At 46.7% G+C, this 16565-nt stretch overlaps 1 protein-coding gene across 1 annotated transcript; it reads left to right on the plus strand.

Moving 5' to 3' along the window:
* The first annotated feature begins 401 nt into the window (after nucleotides 1-401).
* Nucleotides 402-14134, plus strand: ATP6V0C (ATPase H+ transporting V0 subunit c). The gene is made up of 3 exons (XM_078605010.1): nucleotides 402-642; nucleotides 9267-9450; nucleotides 12419-14134. Exons 1-3 carry the CDS (start codon nucleotides 573-575, stop codon nucleotides 12621-12623), a joined length of 459 nt encoding a protein of 152 aa, XP_078461136.1. The 5' UTR covers nucleotides 402-572; the 3' UTR covers nucleotides 12624-14134.
* The last annotated feature ends 2431 nt before the right edge of the window (nucleotides 14135-16565 follow it).

The raw sequence follows: 16565 nt of genomic DNA on the forward strand, positions 1-16565 counted from the left end.
AACAGAAAATCCAAGAAAAGACAGCACAATATTGCAGAAAAAACACCGTACACCAACGCTGTGTGCAAAAATCCCAAATGCGAACGAGAGAGAGACAGAGAGATATCACAGCCGGTGACAGGCCACTCCGCGGCTACTCCCTGCCGAGGTCGCCCGCCTGCCTCGCTCGGTCTGACCACCTGAATGTGAAATTGCAGTCGGAGCTCTCTGCATTGACATTGGCCCAAGCCGCATGAAAGAAGGAAAAGTCCAACTCTGCGATGTTGGGGGGGGGGGAGAGTTTTGATTGGCTGTTGGAAGGCGGGCGGGCGGGGGGGGGGGACGAGAATGGTACGGTCCGTGACGTCACTTGTCACATGACCGCCGCTCCACATATATAAGAGCGAGCGCTTCGTGACGCCCCTCTCACTTCCAGAGCTGCCCCCCCCACAATCAGCACTCACCTCAAGTTGGACTAAAGCGAGACTCGCGGGGCGGCTCGACTATTAAAGCTCTCACTCACTCGCTCACACACGCCACGTACCACACGCCAAACCGTCAACCTCGACGCAGAAACAACAAGGACAAGCAAGATGTCGTCCTCGCCAGAATACTCGCCGTTCTTCGGCGTCATGGGCGCCTCCGCCGCCATGGTGTTCAGCGGTGAGAGGAGAGAGCGAGAGGAGAGCCGGGGAGGAGGGAGGGGAGATCGGTCATTTTACATTCGCTAACGTTGATGCGGCGTCGTCGTCGTCGTTGTTAACCCGGCGATCACGCTGGGGAAGGTGGTGGTGGTGGGGGTTTTGCTCGTGCAGCCAATGGCATGCGCTGGTAGTGGTGGTGGTAGTGGCGCGTGTCTGCGGTGGAGATTTCGAAGCCGTCCTCCCCGCGGTTCCCCCCCCTCACCACCACCACCACCATCATCCTCCCCTCGTCACCTTGTGGCGGATGCGGCAGCCGGGGGGGGCGCCATCTTCTCTCTTCTCTCTCTGACGGTGTGGAGGGGGAGGGCTTCTCTCTCCGCTCGCTCTCTCCGTGACCGATTTAAAGACGTCTTGGCAATTTTAAAACGTGTCGCCTCGAGTCCACGGTGTTAAATACGATGGGGAGAGAGGGGGTGGTGGGTGTGGGGGGTGTGTGCAGTCGACACAAGCCTCCACCGACATCGGCGTTTCAAATTAAACGTCGGGGAGGGTGGATTTTTTTTGTGTTGAAGTCGCGTGCGATGTTGGTGTTTGTAATTGAGGCTCACGCGGAGCTGACCTTGCGAACGTCTGAATGTGATGGTGGTGAGGAGGAGGAGGAAGAGGTAGTAGCACTGGCCGATGGGAGATACCCCCCCCCTCCTTCCAACCCGCGTTAATTGTAATATTTAATTAACGAAACGCCCGTGATTAAGACAATTTGGACAAATCTCGTTGTGGGCTGGTCGCCGTTTTTAATGTAAATTGAAGGCGTTGGACAATTGGGGTGCGTCGCGGCACGAATGCGGGCTAAAGAGGGATAAAAATGTGTACAGTCACGGTGACGATGAGTGGTGTGGCTGATGGTGGATAATGATCAAACCTGTGGTTTTGGCCGGGCGAGAATCATCAATGCCGGAGGTTTGCTGCGGTGTGCGATTTGTTCGTGAAACATCTGGCGCCATTGACTGCGAGAGAGAGAGCCTTGTGTGGCGCTGGGCGTAACGCGTGTCGTGGTGATGATGATGGTAGGAGCCCAGGAGCAATGTGTGCGTGTGTGGAAGACATAATGTACAGACAGGCACCAACACCAACCAACCACCATCCTCTTAGCCTTCATTAATATCTAGCTGAGCCGCCCCCCCCCCCCCCCATTTGGACGAAATGATGATCTGCGTTGATAACAAAAAACTGTAGCAAAAAAATTTCGCGCAAAAAAAAATAGCACGTACGTGGAATATAATAACCATTGCGTTTCACCAGGGGGGAAGGCCATAATCCATCAGCGGATTGACAATGACGTGACGATCATATGGTTGAGAGCTGTGACATCGACTACTGGGATACCCCCCCCCTCATGTGGTGTGAGCCCCGATCAGAAGGTACCCCGGGGTTGTGAGTATTCGAGTGGTGGTGGCTGCTGTGTAAAGAAGGACAAGATGAATTCCCTCCCCCCTCCTCCTCCCCACCTCTGCTGCCTGGCAGACAAAAGGCGAGGCGAGACGCGGGGCGGAAGATGCAGTCAGCTGACTGCCAGGGCCCCATGTGACAGAGTAATCATTCACCACCCCCTATCATGACTGGTTTAGAGCCAGGTTAAAAGATAAAAACTAGCCACGGTTTTTTTCGCTAAATATATTGTTGTATTCTAGATTTGAAGCTTTCGTGACTGCAAGGATCCATACTCTTTGGGTTTTTTGGCAAAGTCACGTAGGCAAGGTGGACATAATAAGAATGCGTTTCTGTCTTACCGTTTGAATGAGGGTCATTGCCCTCCTCCCCCCCAGCCCGCTTGTGTTGGTGCATTACAAGACAAGTAAGTGGTGGTTCGACATGTGACCAACTCGAAACGGAAGCTTAACCGGGTTGAGCTTCGTTGGTGCTTGGATGGGTAACCACCATGGCACGCCAAGTCATCACGTGACACTGCGAAGGCAGGGAGGGCCAAGGGATGGGGCAGCAAAAAAAGCCATTTTACCGTGATGTGCTCCCAGTATACACCAGTCCGTACTGACCCAAAGATTTACACAGCCAACATCTTCGCAAAGGAGTGTCGTGACAAACATGGCGAGCGCTTGTTCACTGCCAACGCATTCTCTTAAATTTGTATTGATTGTATATACATTCATCTCTGGGGTAGGTGTGGTAGTGATCATCTCACTGGATGTCTATCCCAGAAAGCCAAACCATGCCTGCCATTGTTGCCGAGAACTGACCCGATCCTGGGATGACCATAGACTGAAAATAAGTAGCTTGTGTTGTGGCCGAATTATTTTAAAACATAAACTTCCTCCTTTAAGGTGAGTTTAAAGCTTGAAATGTATAAGATTTTTGCGAACGTGATACAGTAACCTAGATTTATGTTAAAGGGTCAGTCAAGTCGATTGTGCTATGTTTATGCTCCGTGTGAAAATAGCCATTGGCCATGCCAGCAGAAATTACTGGTGAGGTGTGATGACCTCAATGACCTGGATCTGGTGACATTTCGATGTCGGTTATGCTGGATAGGCCATGCCTCAACACAAGGAAAGGTACAGCGTTGTGAATCCCATCTCCGTCAATTGCCCAGTGTAGCTAATTTTGACTAAACCATTCAAGTGGAACTCTATGAAATTGTTCTATTTTCAAAAAAACATTGAAAACTATCTTCCATGGCTTGAAAATATATATGATCTAAATACTCTTTTTACATGTTAATAAATGGGATTTTATTGCCGAAGGGACATGTATGCTATCTTTGGCAGCAACATGGGCCAGGCACCCCCCCCCTATTTTTTTAATGTAATCATAAATTACCCGCAGTGCATAATTTGTAAGTGAGGGGAGAGACTGCAGTGGGCCTGGGCAGTAAAGAAAATGAGACGGATGCATCTTTCAATGCGTTCGTCCAACATAATAAATATTTAAAATAAAATTGGAGCGGCAGGCCTGCACGAGAGTTTGTTTTCCGTTTGTATGCGACATTGGTGCCACGTAGTCAGGATCAGGTGACCGAGCGTGGGCGTGATTCTCCTGCTTCAGGTAAAAAAAAAATCCCCAGCTCTAAAGTCTGAGACTTTTTAAAAAAAGCCATCTCGTGACTACTGGTCACGGCGCTGTTGTAAAAAAAAAGGAGTGTCCACTTGCCGTCACTAATCTCATAACCGTTGCGCTGGAAAGGATGCGTTTGGATTATGAATATTGATGCGGTGTTGGCATCCAAGGATGCTGTTTACCATTTCATTTATACCCCGTGTGCGCAGAGAGGTGGATGTTTACGTGTGAAACCAATTTTTCTTAAATTGATTTGAGTGTTTAAAATGCGTATCTGTTGTTGAACGTAAGATTGGCCCATGGGCTGATTTTTGTTAATTGTTGCCTTAAGTTAGATTCTCGATTTGCACAGCTTGTCCAAAATACCAAGATTGTAAGTCTTAAGTCTCCCACGTGAATAACTTGCGCCTCGTGCAGTGTCTTGTGGGAGTGACTCGAGTTTTACATTTTTACAGCCATAAAACCCCCGACCTCCTTGGACAGTGCACAAAATGGACCCAACTTCCCTGATGTGTAACGTTAATGGTGCATCTAGGCTTTGGGTAAAATTAAACGTACGACGCCCACCGCAATGTAGAATATTGCCTCGCTTGCCAAAGCGTTTTTAACCGGCTGCTGTGTTGGTCAATAAAAGTGTCCTTGTCATCAGATTTAAGAAGTGGACAGTGCTGATCTCTTGGCAAGCCCAGAGCCACGCAGCCTCTCGGCCATCTTGATTGTTGTTGCCGCTTTCTCCCCCGCACAGATGACCGAAACTGCAAAGCAGAACCATTATGCTCTTCAACGTTCGTGTCCTTTATTCAATAGGGGAGCGAACAAAACATTCAATGGGCTCTCCATTGCTGCAAACTCCGCTAGGTCATCCGTTGTCTTTTTGCATTGTAGATCTCCATCCAGACCACGGAATTGATGATCCTTGTTTATTCACTCCTTTACTTTATAGTGAGCCCCCCCCCCCCCGTGGTTATTTACTTAATTATTTTCATTTTTAATGTTAAAATGCTCGGGGCTTCTTGTGTATTGTGGGAGAATTGTTTTCATCCGCTTGTAAAGGGAATGCGCACATTCCCACGCAGTGTGGCCTTCATCCCATCAAGAAGCCTCCTCGCCATTGTGCCCCGTACTATTAACAAGTGCTCTTCCCCCCCCTCGTGTATTGTCACAACCAACAATTGCATGCACCTTCCATAGTTGCAGGAATCTTGACTGGTTTTTTGTTTGTTTTTTAATAGGGGTTAATGTGCACAGGGTGTTGACACGGACACATGACTAGCTCGAGCCAGATATAGCTCACTGCAGCCCGGCTCGGCGAAGATGGTGTTCAGGTTTGTTCTCGTTGTTGCTGGTGCTTTCCCCGCGTCCTTGCCGAGCGATCTGCCGTGGCTAGTGACGATACAGTCTGGATTTTTCCAGTTTCCTGCTCAAAGGGCATTTAATCGATACCACAGTGGATAATTTGCAAGCGGGGTTTCATGGCCGGTGACGTTCCGTGGGCGTTTATGCTCTGCGTTGCATTTTAATTTCACTTGAGAAGATCAAACCAAGGAGAGGATGGCTTGTGTAAGGGACACTGTTGATGCCTGGTGGGAGTGAATAGTCTGCACCAACGGAAGTGCTCTGTGCCATTTCCCGATTCCCAACTTCACGTGCAGCGGTGACTCTCAAGACTTATTCACCAGTGACCCGAAATACAGAGAACGCACAATCAATGCCGATGTAACTCATCCTTTAATTATTTTCTAATTGTAAATCGAGATGAAAGTAATTGATGCTTTAGCGATTTCAATTTGAAATTTCATGGTTTTTAAATAGTTTTAACGAAATTAAATTCCGTTTTAGTTTCGTCGGCTGTGCAAAGGGAATTTGAAATGGTGGGACTTATTCATTTTTAAAAATTGGCTTTACATTTGTAATCCACTGAGAGGCACAAAGTTTATATCATCCTGCGTGTCACGTCTCATGGCCGTTATTGCTTATACTGTCATGTCCATTGTACGTTTTCAAAGTCCATTCAGCTGGGTCACCTATTACTGGAATTTTAAACACGCTTTTGGCCAAGTACGTTTTGCAGAGAAAATAAAAATGCACTGGAGGCTTGTAGCGTTTCCTCCTGATGAAATGCTCGATGTGTCTCTTGACAAATGAGTGCTTCCATACGAGTGAATCAATGGTGCCTTAACAGTGTATGAAATCACGCGACCGCCTTTGTCACTGCGAGTCGTCCTGCATGCGAATGAGTGACAATGGAAGGCTCCTCCCACTGAAGTCGACCAGCTATTTTTTGAATATGATCAACAATTGCAGAAATCGTCACTTTATAAGGGTAATAATTACATGCCTAGTTATCCCAATTCAAAAGTTAAGATGGTTGCATTGAAGATAACTAGTGGTATTTTTACACGGTTAGTAATTATAAATGGAAGCTATGCATCTAGAAGTCAAGGGACACGAAAAAAACCTGCCACAGTAGACTGGTTAAATGGGGCAGCTGAATTTCTTTACGGCAACATTTTGTTTTTTATTCGCCTTCCGATTTGATGAATGAGCTCTTGCCACTCGCAACCTGGAATGCCAATGTAGTGAAACGCTTGTCTTGAGATTCCACTTAATTCTCTTGCTGCTTGAATGTACATAACGTGATGTGCCCTTTATTTCATCTAGTCGATGTAAGCTCAATGTATCCCCTGTAGCAGCAGTTCAGGCAGATATTCACTTATGACAGGGTTTGATTTGGTTAGAGGCTTTATTCATACTAGATCTTGTTGGGGAAAGCCAAATGGTCCTGTCCATACATTGACCGTCACATTGTTCGTGTGCAGCATTTGAGACTTTTTTTGAGGTAGAGCAGATAAGAATCCCTGGAATCCATTGCTGGGTGTGGCATTAGTCCCTGCAGTCTTTTGTATGACATTTGACTTCCCTGGGTGTAATAGGCTGGCAATGAAGTCGTCTTGTAGACCTTTTTCTTAGTTAAAAAATGAACAACATGAGAACATGTAACATTGGTCTGCGTCGAGGCAAAGGTTGCTTACACATTTGACGCAGTATTGTCGACCGCAACGCTGAAGGTAACACAAACCCAAGCTATATTAAGCTTTTCACCAGTCCAAGGACGGTTGCCAGCTTACACCCACCAGGCCAGTTTTGTGAAATGTATTTGGCAGCTTGGGTCACACATGCTTTGCGGCTGCTTGCACCAATTTATCACACCTGCACCCACCTTGGGTTTTTTTGCCGTAGAAGTCTTAATTAGCACCTAACCAGTGTGTGATACTTTTTGCATTGTGTTAGTGATTAATTGGCAGTGCGTTCTGCGGACTACGTTAAGGGGAGCTCATTTCGGTTATCGGGCAAATGGCGTGCGTGTCCGACTGATCGCTGCACGCTTTACTGGTGCCGAGGCACCATTCTTCGGCAGTTATGAGTTACGACGCACCATAAGTTACAGGCAATGCCGCCGGACCACGGTTACATTAGTAATTCACTTGGCAGTGTGTGTTTTTTCTACGTGTTTCTAAATAATGATTTTCTTGGCAGGCGAACGGTGTACTTGTACAGGAGATATGTTCCCAGCACTGCTGGGCCCAGTTGCCGACAGCTGATTGTATTGCTTGCAGGCCAGACCCCTCGCTACATACACGCCAATTACATGTTGTCTTGCTTTTTATAAATCTGGCAATGTTTACCTTTTGGCTAATGTTTTCACTTTCGGTATAAATTACGAAATTTAAATGTTTATTTAAAAATTGCTTTACAGCGTTAACTCTTTAATAAAAAACCGAAAGTCTCTTGGACAATTAAATGTCACCGCACTGCATAAATGTCAATTACCCGCGCAAGGCATGCAATATTATGTTAAAACAATACTCGTAATTAGTGACATTTTGGCAAGGAATTACCATGGTTAATTTCCACTGCGCATTACATAATGCCTGGGGAAAAAAGGTTAATAAATGATTGTTCCATTGGCGTGCAACATACCGCAACATAAGCACGGTAGCTAAATTCCAGGTTTGCTTGCCTGGAGCTTGACGTTATTGCATTGCTTGGATATGGAGCCTCGATGTCCACTGTGCAAGAATAGAACATTTATTTGTCCTACATTACCTGTTTCATGAATCTTTCAGCTCGAGTTCGTGCTGTGCTTTCCTTTCCAGTGCTGTGCAGCATCAGCCCATCGACTCGTGGAACCTCACCCATTTGAAATGTAGCATCTCTTTCATAAGAATTGGCCTGGATAATGAGCTTTATATCCAACTATGCCACTTGACGGTCTAAAATAACCCATATCATATCAGAATCTATATTTATCCTGGAGAAATCCAATATTCGGTCGTTTCAAAGCTCTTAGAAACAATGCTGTGTTTTTAAAAAGCGCACAATCTCGTATGTTTCTTCATAAAATCCTTCCAAGAAGCGTAGATAACAGCCTTGGGTAGATTTTCAATAGTGTGTCGTTCGGGAGCCAAACTCGTCCAAGGCCACGCGTGATTGTTTTATTTTGATTTGCTGTATGATATGAGCATCGGCCATAAAACGTGATCCTTGCAAAAAAAGGCAGCACAGCGCTATTAAGCACCCTGGTAAATCTAGCGGGGAGCACCGCTCTGTGTGTGCTTAATTACCCCGGGCTCCTCGTTGTAGAGTCAAACACTTGGGGAGCGGCACTGTTGTTTTTGCCGCACTGGATTGAGGATGACGCTTAATCCTGCGCCTCCTTTCGTCTTCCGTCGCATTGTTAAATTCTGCATCGTGGTGCCAATTTTGCACCCTGCGGCCGTGCGACTTGTGCAGGCAGGCATATCCAACAGCCGCGTGGCGATGTCATCTGCACGCACACCCACGCAGACGGTTCAATGTTCGATGGAGTCAAAGACGGGTGTGTGCAGCACCAGCAGGGCGGCTGCATTCCCCGGTCTGCTGATTTTGCACATGATGCAGGCGGGCCAATTCATTCCTTATCTTGTTGGGTTCGGGGGGGGTAGCTGTTAAGAATGCTCCCAACAGAACGTAAGACCTCGGATTGTTGATCACTTTCAGACCCACCGTTTTGTTGAGTTGAGTGTTCAAAGTGAACCCTTGCAACGCGGCTATTTTGTAGAGTTGACTGATGGATCGTGTGACATGGATTTCTCAACATTTTTATGGATTTCCCCTACTTCACTTGAAATGGTTTTGCTGCAGTCCTTGTGATTACTACACTAGATGTTGATTGTAGTCTCGCTTAACTACAAACGACGATTGACTGCATGAAGTGCGGGATAGAAGATCGGTGGACTTCTCCTTCAAAAGGGCCAGACGTCTTGGAAGCGTTTGGAGTACCCACATTTTGTTAAACCATACGTCACCTGCTGATCGACTAACCATAGTGTGCCCATTCACCCTGCTGGGGGGGGAGGGGGTTTTATGGGAGATTGTCAAACCACATTTTGGACAGTTACAGAATGCATGGTTTTTCATCCTTTTTGTTCTCGATTATCTACATTCGGTTGCTTTTGCCTCTGTCAGTCGGTTCCCCCCCTGCCCCCCAACCATGTCGTGACTGATGGCGCGAATCGCGTGTTCCTGCAGCGCTGGGCGCTGCGTACGGCACGGCCAAGAGCGGCACGGGCATCGCCGCCATGTCGGTGATGCGGCCGGAGCTCATTATGAAGTCCATCATCCCTGTCGTCATGGCGGGTATCATCGCCATCTACGGGCTCGTGGTGGCCGTGCTCATTGCCAACGGCCTCACCGAAAACATCACCCTCTTCAAGTGAGCGTTGCGTTGCGTGCGCAGGGCACCCTGTGCCTTGGGGGGAGGGGGGTGGGTAGTCGTGACTGAATTGCCACGGTGCGTGAAAAGTTACTGATCGCGATGGTCCAGTGTGGGCCTCATAATATTGATGTTCCATTGCTAATGGTTAAAGGTAATGAAAGGTGGGAGCCCTGTAATCGCTTCCTCGTGCAACTGCTCGTGGAAGGACCTCGACTCAAGGGTATTTTGCCTACTCTTCCACCAGGCATGTTGGAACAGTTGAGAGTACCCACCCACACCTTGCCCCATCACAAGTGACCTGCCAATCGACTTAAGTGGAGTGTACCCATTTATACTGCTTGGTGGACAGAGGCAGAGCGATTTGGCTAGCTGGCTTATTGCTTCAACTGCTGTACCGAAAGATCAGATGGAATCGGTGAGCTGCATCATAGCAACTACATTGTGCCAACCATTATACCACTCGGCATTTCATAGTTTTAACGCTAAAACTGTGAAATTCCTCTCAACCTTGTACCCATTTCCCTTCTGCATATTATCTGTGGCCCAGGTTCATTTGGCATAACATATTTTTGTCAGTGCTGTTTATTGCTGTTACATAAGCCTTTAACAGACCATAAGTGGTGGCAGTCTTATTATTTGTAATATACGCACAACTGCTTGCTCTTATAAACGCAGGTAATAGGGTTGACCCATAGCGCCTCAAATAGAGTGCACACATTTCCATTGTAGGCTTTATATTACATGCAATTGTAAACCCAATCCTCAAACTGAATTTTTTCCCATTCCCCAATAGGCCGCCCCAGGTCCTTTGAGGTGTTTGTGTGCGGGAAGAAACGGGTGTAAATGGAACTCTCTTGTGGGAGGCAGAGGGTGTTTGGACAAATTCCACTGTCCACTACATTCATTGCATTATGCTTTACAGATCCTGGACGGTGCTGGAAGTTATAGTTTCTGCTTGACATTGATCAGTTCCACTTTCATTTCTTCTAAAAAGAATGGCATCACAAATGGGGAAACTTTGCTTTACAAACACATTTGCACAGGATGATACAGGACCACAATATTTAAATATATTTTTGTCGGTCTGTATAACATTCGGTTCTCGGGAAATGTATGTAAATGCTCTTAATTTGTATTTGTTTTATAGAACATGAAATGGGGCATTTGATGTATTCGGTATTAATAATATAAAAAAACATCACAGAACAGGAGCACACGATGGTGCCGGGCATTACGCAACTAGTTTTGATCTTGCAATAATGATTTACATTTGTAAGGCGAAATTTAATCCAAGGATCCCGATGCGTCGTACAATTCAAAGTTGTCCAGTGCGACGTTGAATTGTCGAGCGTCAAAATACAACCGCGTTCTCACGGTCCTTTACAAAATCAAGGGGAGAAAATATGGGGAGCGGAAATTAATATTTTGAAAAAGCGGCAGCAGTCACAGGGCAGAGGAGAAGAGTGAAAGTCTTGAGCCTAATCTTGGACAGGGAGTCGAGGACGCAGGTGGCTGGAGGGAAGTAGTTAAACGGATGGGACGACAGAGGAGAAAAACGACCTGCCCCCAGAGTGAAGGTTGACTTACTATTGACATGCGATGTGCACTGGAAGTGTTTGCCAGACCTTTACTAAATACAAAAGACGATCGTACGGCGTTCAAAAGTGTTTGTATAGATTAAATCATGAATCTTTCTCATTGGCAGCCTGCTGATTGGTTTTCCTCTCCAGTGCATAAACAGAAATGAAGGGCATTTTGGCCAATCTCATAATTTGATTGCATGGAAGTGATAGATTTGTCATGTCATCTGTTTATAGTTGTGGTTTGGCATGTCTAAAATGATTGAAACTCCAGATGGATCGAAGCTAAATTTATCCATTGCATTGAGCTCCAGAAAAATTCGTAAGCCAACCGACACAAGACTGACAAGGATTGTTCTTGTCTGCTCGAAATGATTTTTTTAAAGATGGGATATTAGAACATTGAGGTGGCTCCTTGCAGACCTGGGCATTGTATCACCTACAGTGGAGTAGATGTAGTAAAAATCAATGATTCTGTGGCCCGTGAAAGGTGTATTGATCTGCCATTCTGTCACCCTAGAATATGATTTCCATTGGACGTAAATGAAAGTAGAGGGCGGTGCAGTACGTGGTGAAGAGTGATTCTTGCCTTGCTCCATCTTATCACATTCACCCGATTTTGGATGAAGGCTTCAAATGGTGGCTCATTCAACCAGTCGGTCACCTCAATCAGGGTGTTGAGTTGGCATTGTAAGGATCAATGGTTTTTGTTAGTACCGATTGCCACACTTCAAGCTGAAGTGTCTTCAAGGCATCCCTTCGGCTCTTGAAAACAACAAATGGCCTATCCTACAAATTCATTATGGATTGTCATGGTGTGCTGTGGGTAAACCGTCAAGTCTTGTCACCACGTTCAAATAAAATAACACTTTGGGTGTAGAGAAACATTTTTGCGCTGGTCGCTGGTAGGCAATTATGCTCGAGATGAAGTGATTCACATTCCTCGATTCGACGAATTTTCACAATTTGGTCATAAATTAAAATGTTCAAATCCTTTTTCATTGTGGTGAATGCAGCACTCTTGGCTGGTGGAGTCGTGTGGACCAGTGCAAATTAAAAATGTCTGATTCTTATGCAATTTTGTGCATTGTGATCATAAGTATTTTATATTAATTGATTCATCAATCCACTGCTGGTTGAAGGTCTCCCAAAGCTGCTGCCATATCCTGGAGTCGTGATGTAAAACTCCACTGAGCACCTCCACATTGATTCCAAGGGGGTGTGGGAGGGGGGGTCCCTGCCACATGGTGCCTCCGATGGGTGGCGGGGTATAACTATTGAGTGGTAACGTGTCTCCCATGTGCTTGACCCTGTGCCCTGAGTATCACTGCTTACCTATGTTACCTGTGTTCCTCCTCACTCACCCCTGGTGTGCCACTCTGCAGGAGCTTCATGCACCTGGGTGCGGGGTTGAGCGTGGGGCTGAGCGGGCTGGCGGCCGGCTTCGCCATCGGCATCGTTGGCGACGCGGGTGTGCGTGGCACGGCCCAGCAGCCACGACTCTTTGTCGGCATGATCCTCATCCTCATTTTTGCCGAAGTGCTGGGTCTCTACGGTCTCATCGTGGCCCTCATCCTTTCCACAAAGTAAAAACGCAGCTCGCCCGAGCGCGCAACGCTGCACCCCTTGCGGGGGGGTGGGATTCGGTTAACGGGAACGTATTGGCACCGGGGGGGGTGGGGGGGGTGAAGTAAAGGAAGGGGAGATGGTGCGGAAGGAGCGGGGAGAGGCTGTGTGCTTGTGTCGTTAAAGATAATTACACATTAAAGGGGGCGGTGCTTCATTTTGCATGTCTCCCGGCGCAGCTCTCGAGGTGTGCAGCGAGAAACGGCTTCGTTGTCTTTTTTTTTTATTTTTAAAGGTCACGTATTGACAAACCACCCCCTTTGTCCCCACGGTACCGCTCGGTGCGTCCCGTTAAACCCCCAAGCCCTGCCGCTGAAGCTGCCCGCCATGTTACTATATACACGTGTTGTACAGAGATTCCACCCATAGCGATACATCTAAATTGCGGCGATTTATAGGATCACGACTTTGAGGTAACATCAGTATGCTCTTCGCCACTTCTGAAACACGTGATCCGTGTGTGAGGTTGGTCCGTTTTCATGGACATTTGTTCTGTTCCAAGATGTGAGCGTCGTCCAGCTTTGGTGAGGTCTTGGAACGGTGCTGCGCGTTGGAATGATTTTAAGAAATCTTCACCCGATTTACCGTAAACTTTGTGCAACACTTTCGGTGGGTTGTTTTGTAATTACGTGGAAATAATGACCGTTATGTTGCTTATTTCTTCATGTACTTTTAAGGTTGTAAAAGAAAAATGAAAGTAATATTTAAATTGATTGTGGTAACATGTTAAGATTCTGTACAAAAAAAGAAACGAATATATAACGAAAAAAGGATCGCTATGATTTTGCTGCCGTTTTTTGTGTGTTTGGCCAATTCGCCCCACATCTCGTTTGCGCACCGTTCATGTTTATCCCCTTTATGCCACCACTGACGGGTGTTAAGTGAAGTACAGAATAACTTAAGCCATCAATGTTACCTATCTTGCCAATCAATTAATTCAATGTGCTCAGCGACTTTCAAAATGTCATAAATAAAATCTATTAAATCCGAGGAGCAAGATATATCTTAGTAGGCAATGCATTTTCAGCATTTACACCTAAAGCCCTGAGCAGGAGAGGGCTGCATCTGACAACCACTTTTCTCTTCTTGGTGGTTATAAAACAATGCACGTTGTCGTAAACTTACACAAGCATCCCACAATGCATCACCAAACCTCCCTCGCACCCACCCAGCAACCCCTCCTTTGAATTAATCGATTGGTGCAATTGCCTCTTCTGTGCATATGTCTGCTCCCTACGTTGTTCCGTGCTCCCGTAGGTTTGAGTGTTAAGTGGGTGACGCATAGTGTCATTAGCGGAGTTTTGGTCTGTGACGCTTGTTGCTGTGATAGGCTGTGTGTGTGTAAAAGCTGCAAACTCCACCCCTTGCTCCCTCATGCGTTTGTAGGTTGCTTTGTGAAATGCTGTTTTAGTGCAGTATTGTTATCAATATGATGTTTAAATTCCACCATTGACCAATAAATGTAACTTAAATTATTCTTTGCCGATATATTTTTTCACATTTGCCAGTATTCGTACGCCACTTTGACTAAAGCACATCAAACTAGTATATGCCGCAAGACAATGAATGACTAGTATATTGAAAGTTTTTTGAGCTTGGCCGATTGCTCCGTTTTCGTGGAACGAATGGAAAATACACAATCAAATGTCTTAATCGCACCCAGCCTGTTGATAAAAACAACAGCACAGCGCTTTCCAGAAACAAACAATACTTTACAGATCTCGTCAAAGGAGTGCAAACTCTGACATGAACCCAAGTTGTCCAACAGCTTTTGGCTAACCATCAAACAAAGTCACTGCATAATGTGCTTTCAGATCCATTTATGCAGCCGTCTTGAGCGCTCTTCCACTCTTAGGAAGTCACTGGAGTTGACGCACTTTAAATTCTAGATTTAAAACTTTATTTAGAACTGCTTTGTGTTTTAGTTTGTCCTTCCCCCTGCACCTCCGATGAGCACGGTTGGATATGTACGGTGTGAAAAAAGTTAAATAGATGTAATGGTATATAATGGAGTTGAAAAGACATGTACATCATCGTGACAATTTTTGAGTTAATGCAGTGGTGATGCATCCAGCCTGCGATTTCATTTTACACGGGCTGTGGCCATGACTCCGTACCACTTCGAAGCATGTTTCTGTGGGGGGGGATGGGGCACCTTGCCAAATGCCAGCTGTTTCAATACATTTCGTGCAAGCTGACCGCAAGGAACAGGCTGCCCCGACATGCACGGAACGCACACGTTATGGCCAAACTCAATTGCGACTGCATGCGGTATCATCCAATGTTCGTTCCACAGCCACGCAAGGGTTGTGCCGAGCCAGTGCAGCAAAGTTCCAGAGGCGCGCAGTCTTTTTCACTGCAATGTGTAATGTTGAAACTAAGCTGTACACACTGGCACATCTGGCTGGTCATCTTTGCAGCCTGCAGCTTGTTGTTCTTGTGCTGTCTGGTGCTTCGGCTGGGGCACCCACCACTCGGTGGCACCGGGACTGCATTGAGGCTGGCTGTGATGAACCCAGGGTACATTTGTGCGCAGTTGACGTCGACAACCAATTTACTTTGCGTAAAAGCGACAACTTTGGAAGGAAGTGCATACAATGATGCGTCAAGCCAATTAAAACCGACTTCATTGAAAATAGATTTTGGGCTGCCTGTAGAAGCCATTTTTTGGTACTGGAAGAATTAAAAAAATTCCATTGCGATGAATAGTAGAGGGAGAATTGTCTCGAAAGCTGTTATTTTGTATTCTAAGAGATGCAATTTAGGTTTGGTGTGAAACCAACGTTTGTGAGGATTTTTTTTTAGACCATGGTTGACCAGACTGGGACAATCGACAACGCTTGAAAACTTAGGTTAAATGACGGAAGGTTGCCCAGATTTGAAACCATCATCTTAGCAGCGCCGGCTCGGGTGCTCTGATCTCTAAGCCACATGGCCACCCTTCATGATTCGTGTTGATGTGGCTTTCATTAAAAAAAATGCACCGCTGTTCACTTAAACACAATCCAAAAAACACATTCCTGCGGAGGGAGCTGGTAGGAACGTTGGGTTGCTCGGTCAATGGCCAGGGTCAACGGCGGCGTGGTGTATTCCGCAAATATGCCCGACTGTGAGGGCAGGCACAAGCCGGCGTGAGTAGGTTAAACGTTGAGTTTTATAAGGGCACCACGGGGTGACCAGCCCCTCCCCACCCAGCCCCACCCCTCCCATTTTTGGATGCACGACGGACGGACACAATAATCCCCTGAGGGCTGGTGTAACCAGGAGGTTCCTACCAGTATCAATCTTATAACCAAGTCGTGTAGGGGGGAGGGAGTTCACGCCAATACGCTTTGTGGTAGCGTCTACCATGAGACACAAACTCAAGGGTCTCAGCTCCCCATATCGCCTCGGCAACGTCCAAGCTGCTGCTGCAGCCAGGAGACCTATCTTCCACCCACTGGGCTCCTTTACACTTGTGGGTTAGATGTGACCTGTGCCTTCATTTCACACGGACCGTGGCCACATGAGACCAACCACAGCGATACGGCTCCGAAGACCTTGATCCGTCACTGTAAGCATCCTCACCACCCTTAATTGGGTTCTGGAGAGGGGAACATTTTCAAAGTGGCAATTCTATGCTTCTAACTGAAGTGCAGTCTTGTCTGTCATTGCAAGGGCCTCGTCCAGTGACAAGTCACCAAGGCGTGCGTGAATGTGTGGTTGATGGGACAGGTACCTTGAATTCCTCTGGCCCTCGAAGGGAAAAGTGATCCAGTCCATGCCAAGCATTCCCCGAGCATGGACAGGGGGCTCGGGTTGCCATCTGCGCTGGTTTACCCAGGTTCGTCCTTTTCAGATGGTTATCCTTGGAGATCCGTAAGACTTTCATGGACATTAAAAGGCCCCAGCTTTTGTCAATCGCGT

The sequence above is a fragment of the Lampetra planeri genome, chromosome 23 (assembly GCF_965212315.1).
Source record: "Lampetra planeri chromosome 23, kcLamPlan1.2.h2, whole genome shotgun sequence".
In the NCBI taxonomy this organism is placed as follows: Eukaryota; Metazoa; Chordata; class Hyperoartia; order Petromyzontiformes; family Petromyzontidae; genus Lampetra; species Lampetra planeri.

Bases quoted from the DNA above. Each gene is read 5' to 3' on its own strand.
- ATP6V0C (XM_078605010.1), top strand. From the start codon at position 573: ATGTCGTCCTCGCCAGAATACTCGCCGTTCTTCGGCGTCATGGGCGCC. The intron at 643-9,266 runs GTGAGAGGAGAG...GTGTTCCTGCAG, and splicing joins CGCCGCCATGGTGTTCAGCG to CGCTGGGCGCTGCGTACGGC. The intron at 9,451-12,418 runs GTGAGCGTTGCG...GCCACTCTGCAG, and splicing joins GAAAACATCACCCTCTTCAA to GAGCTTCATGCACCTGGGTG.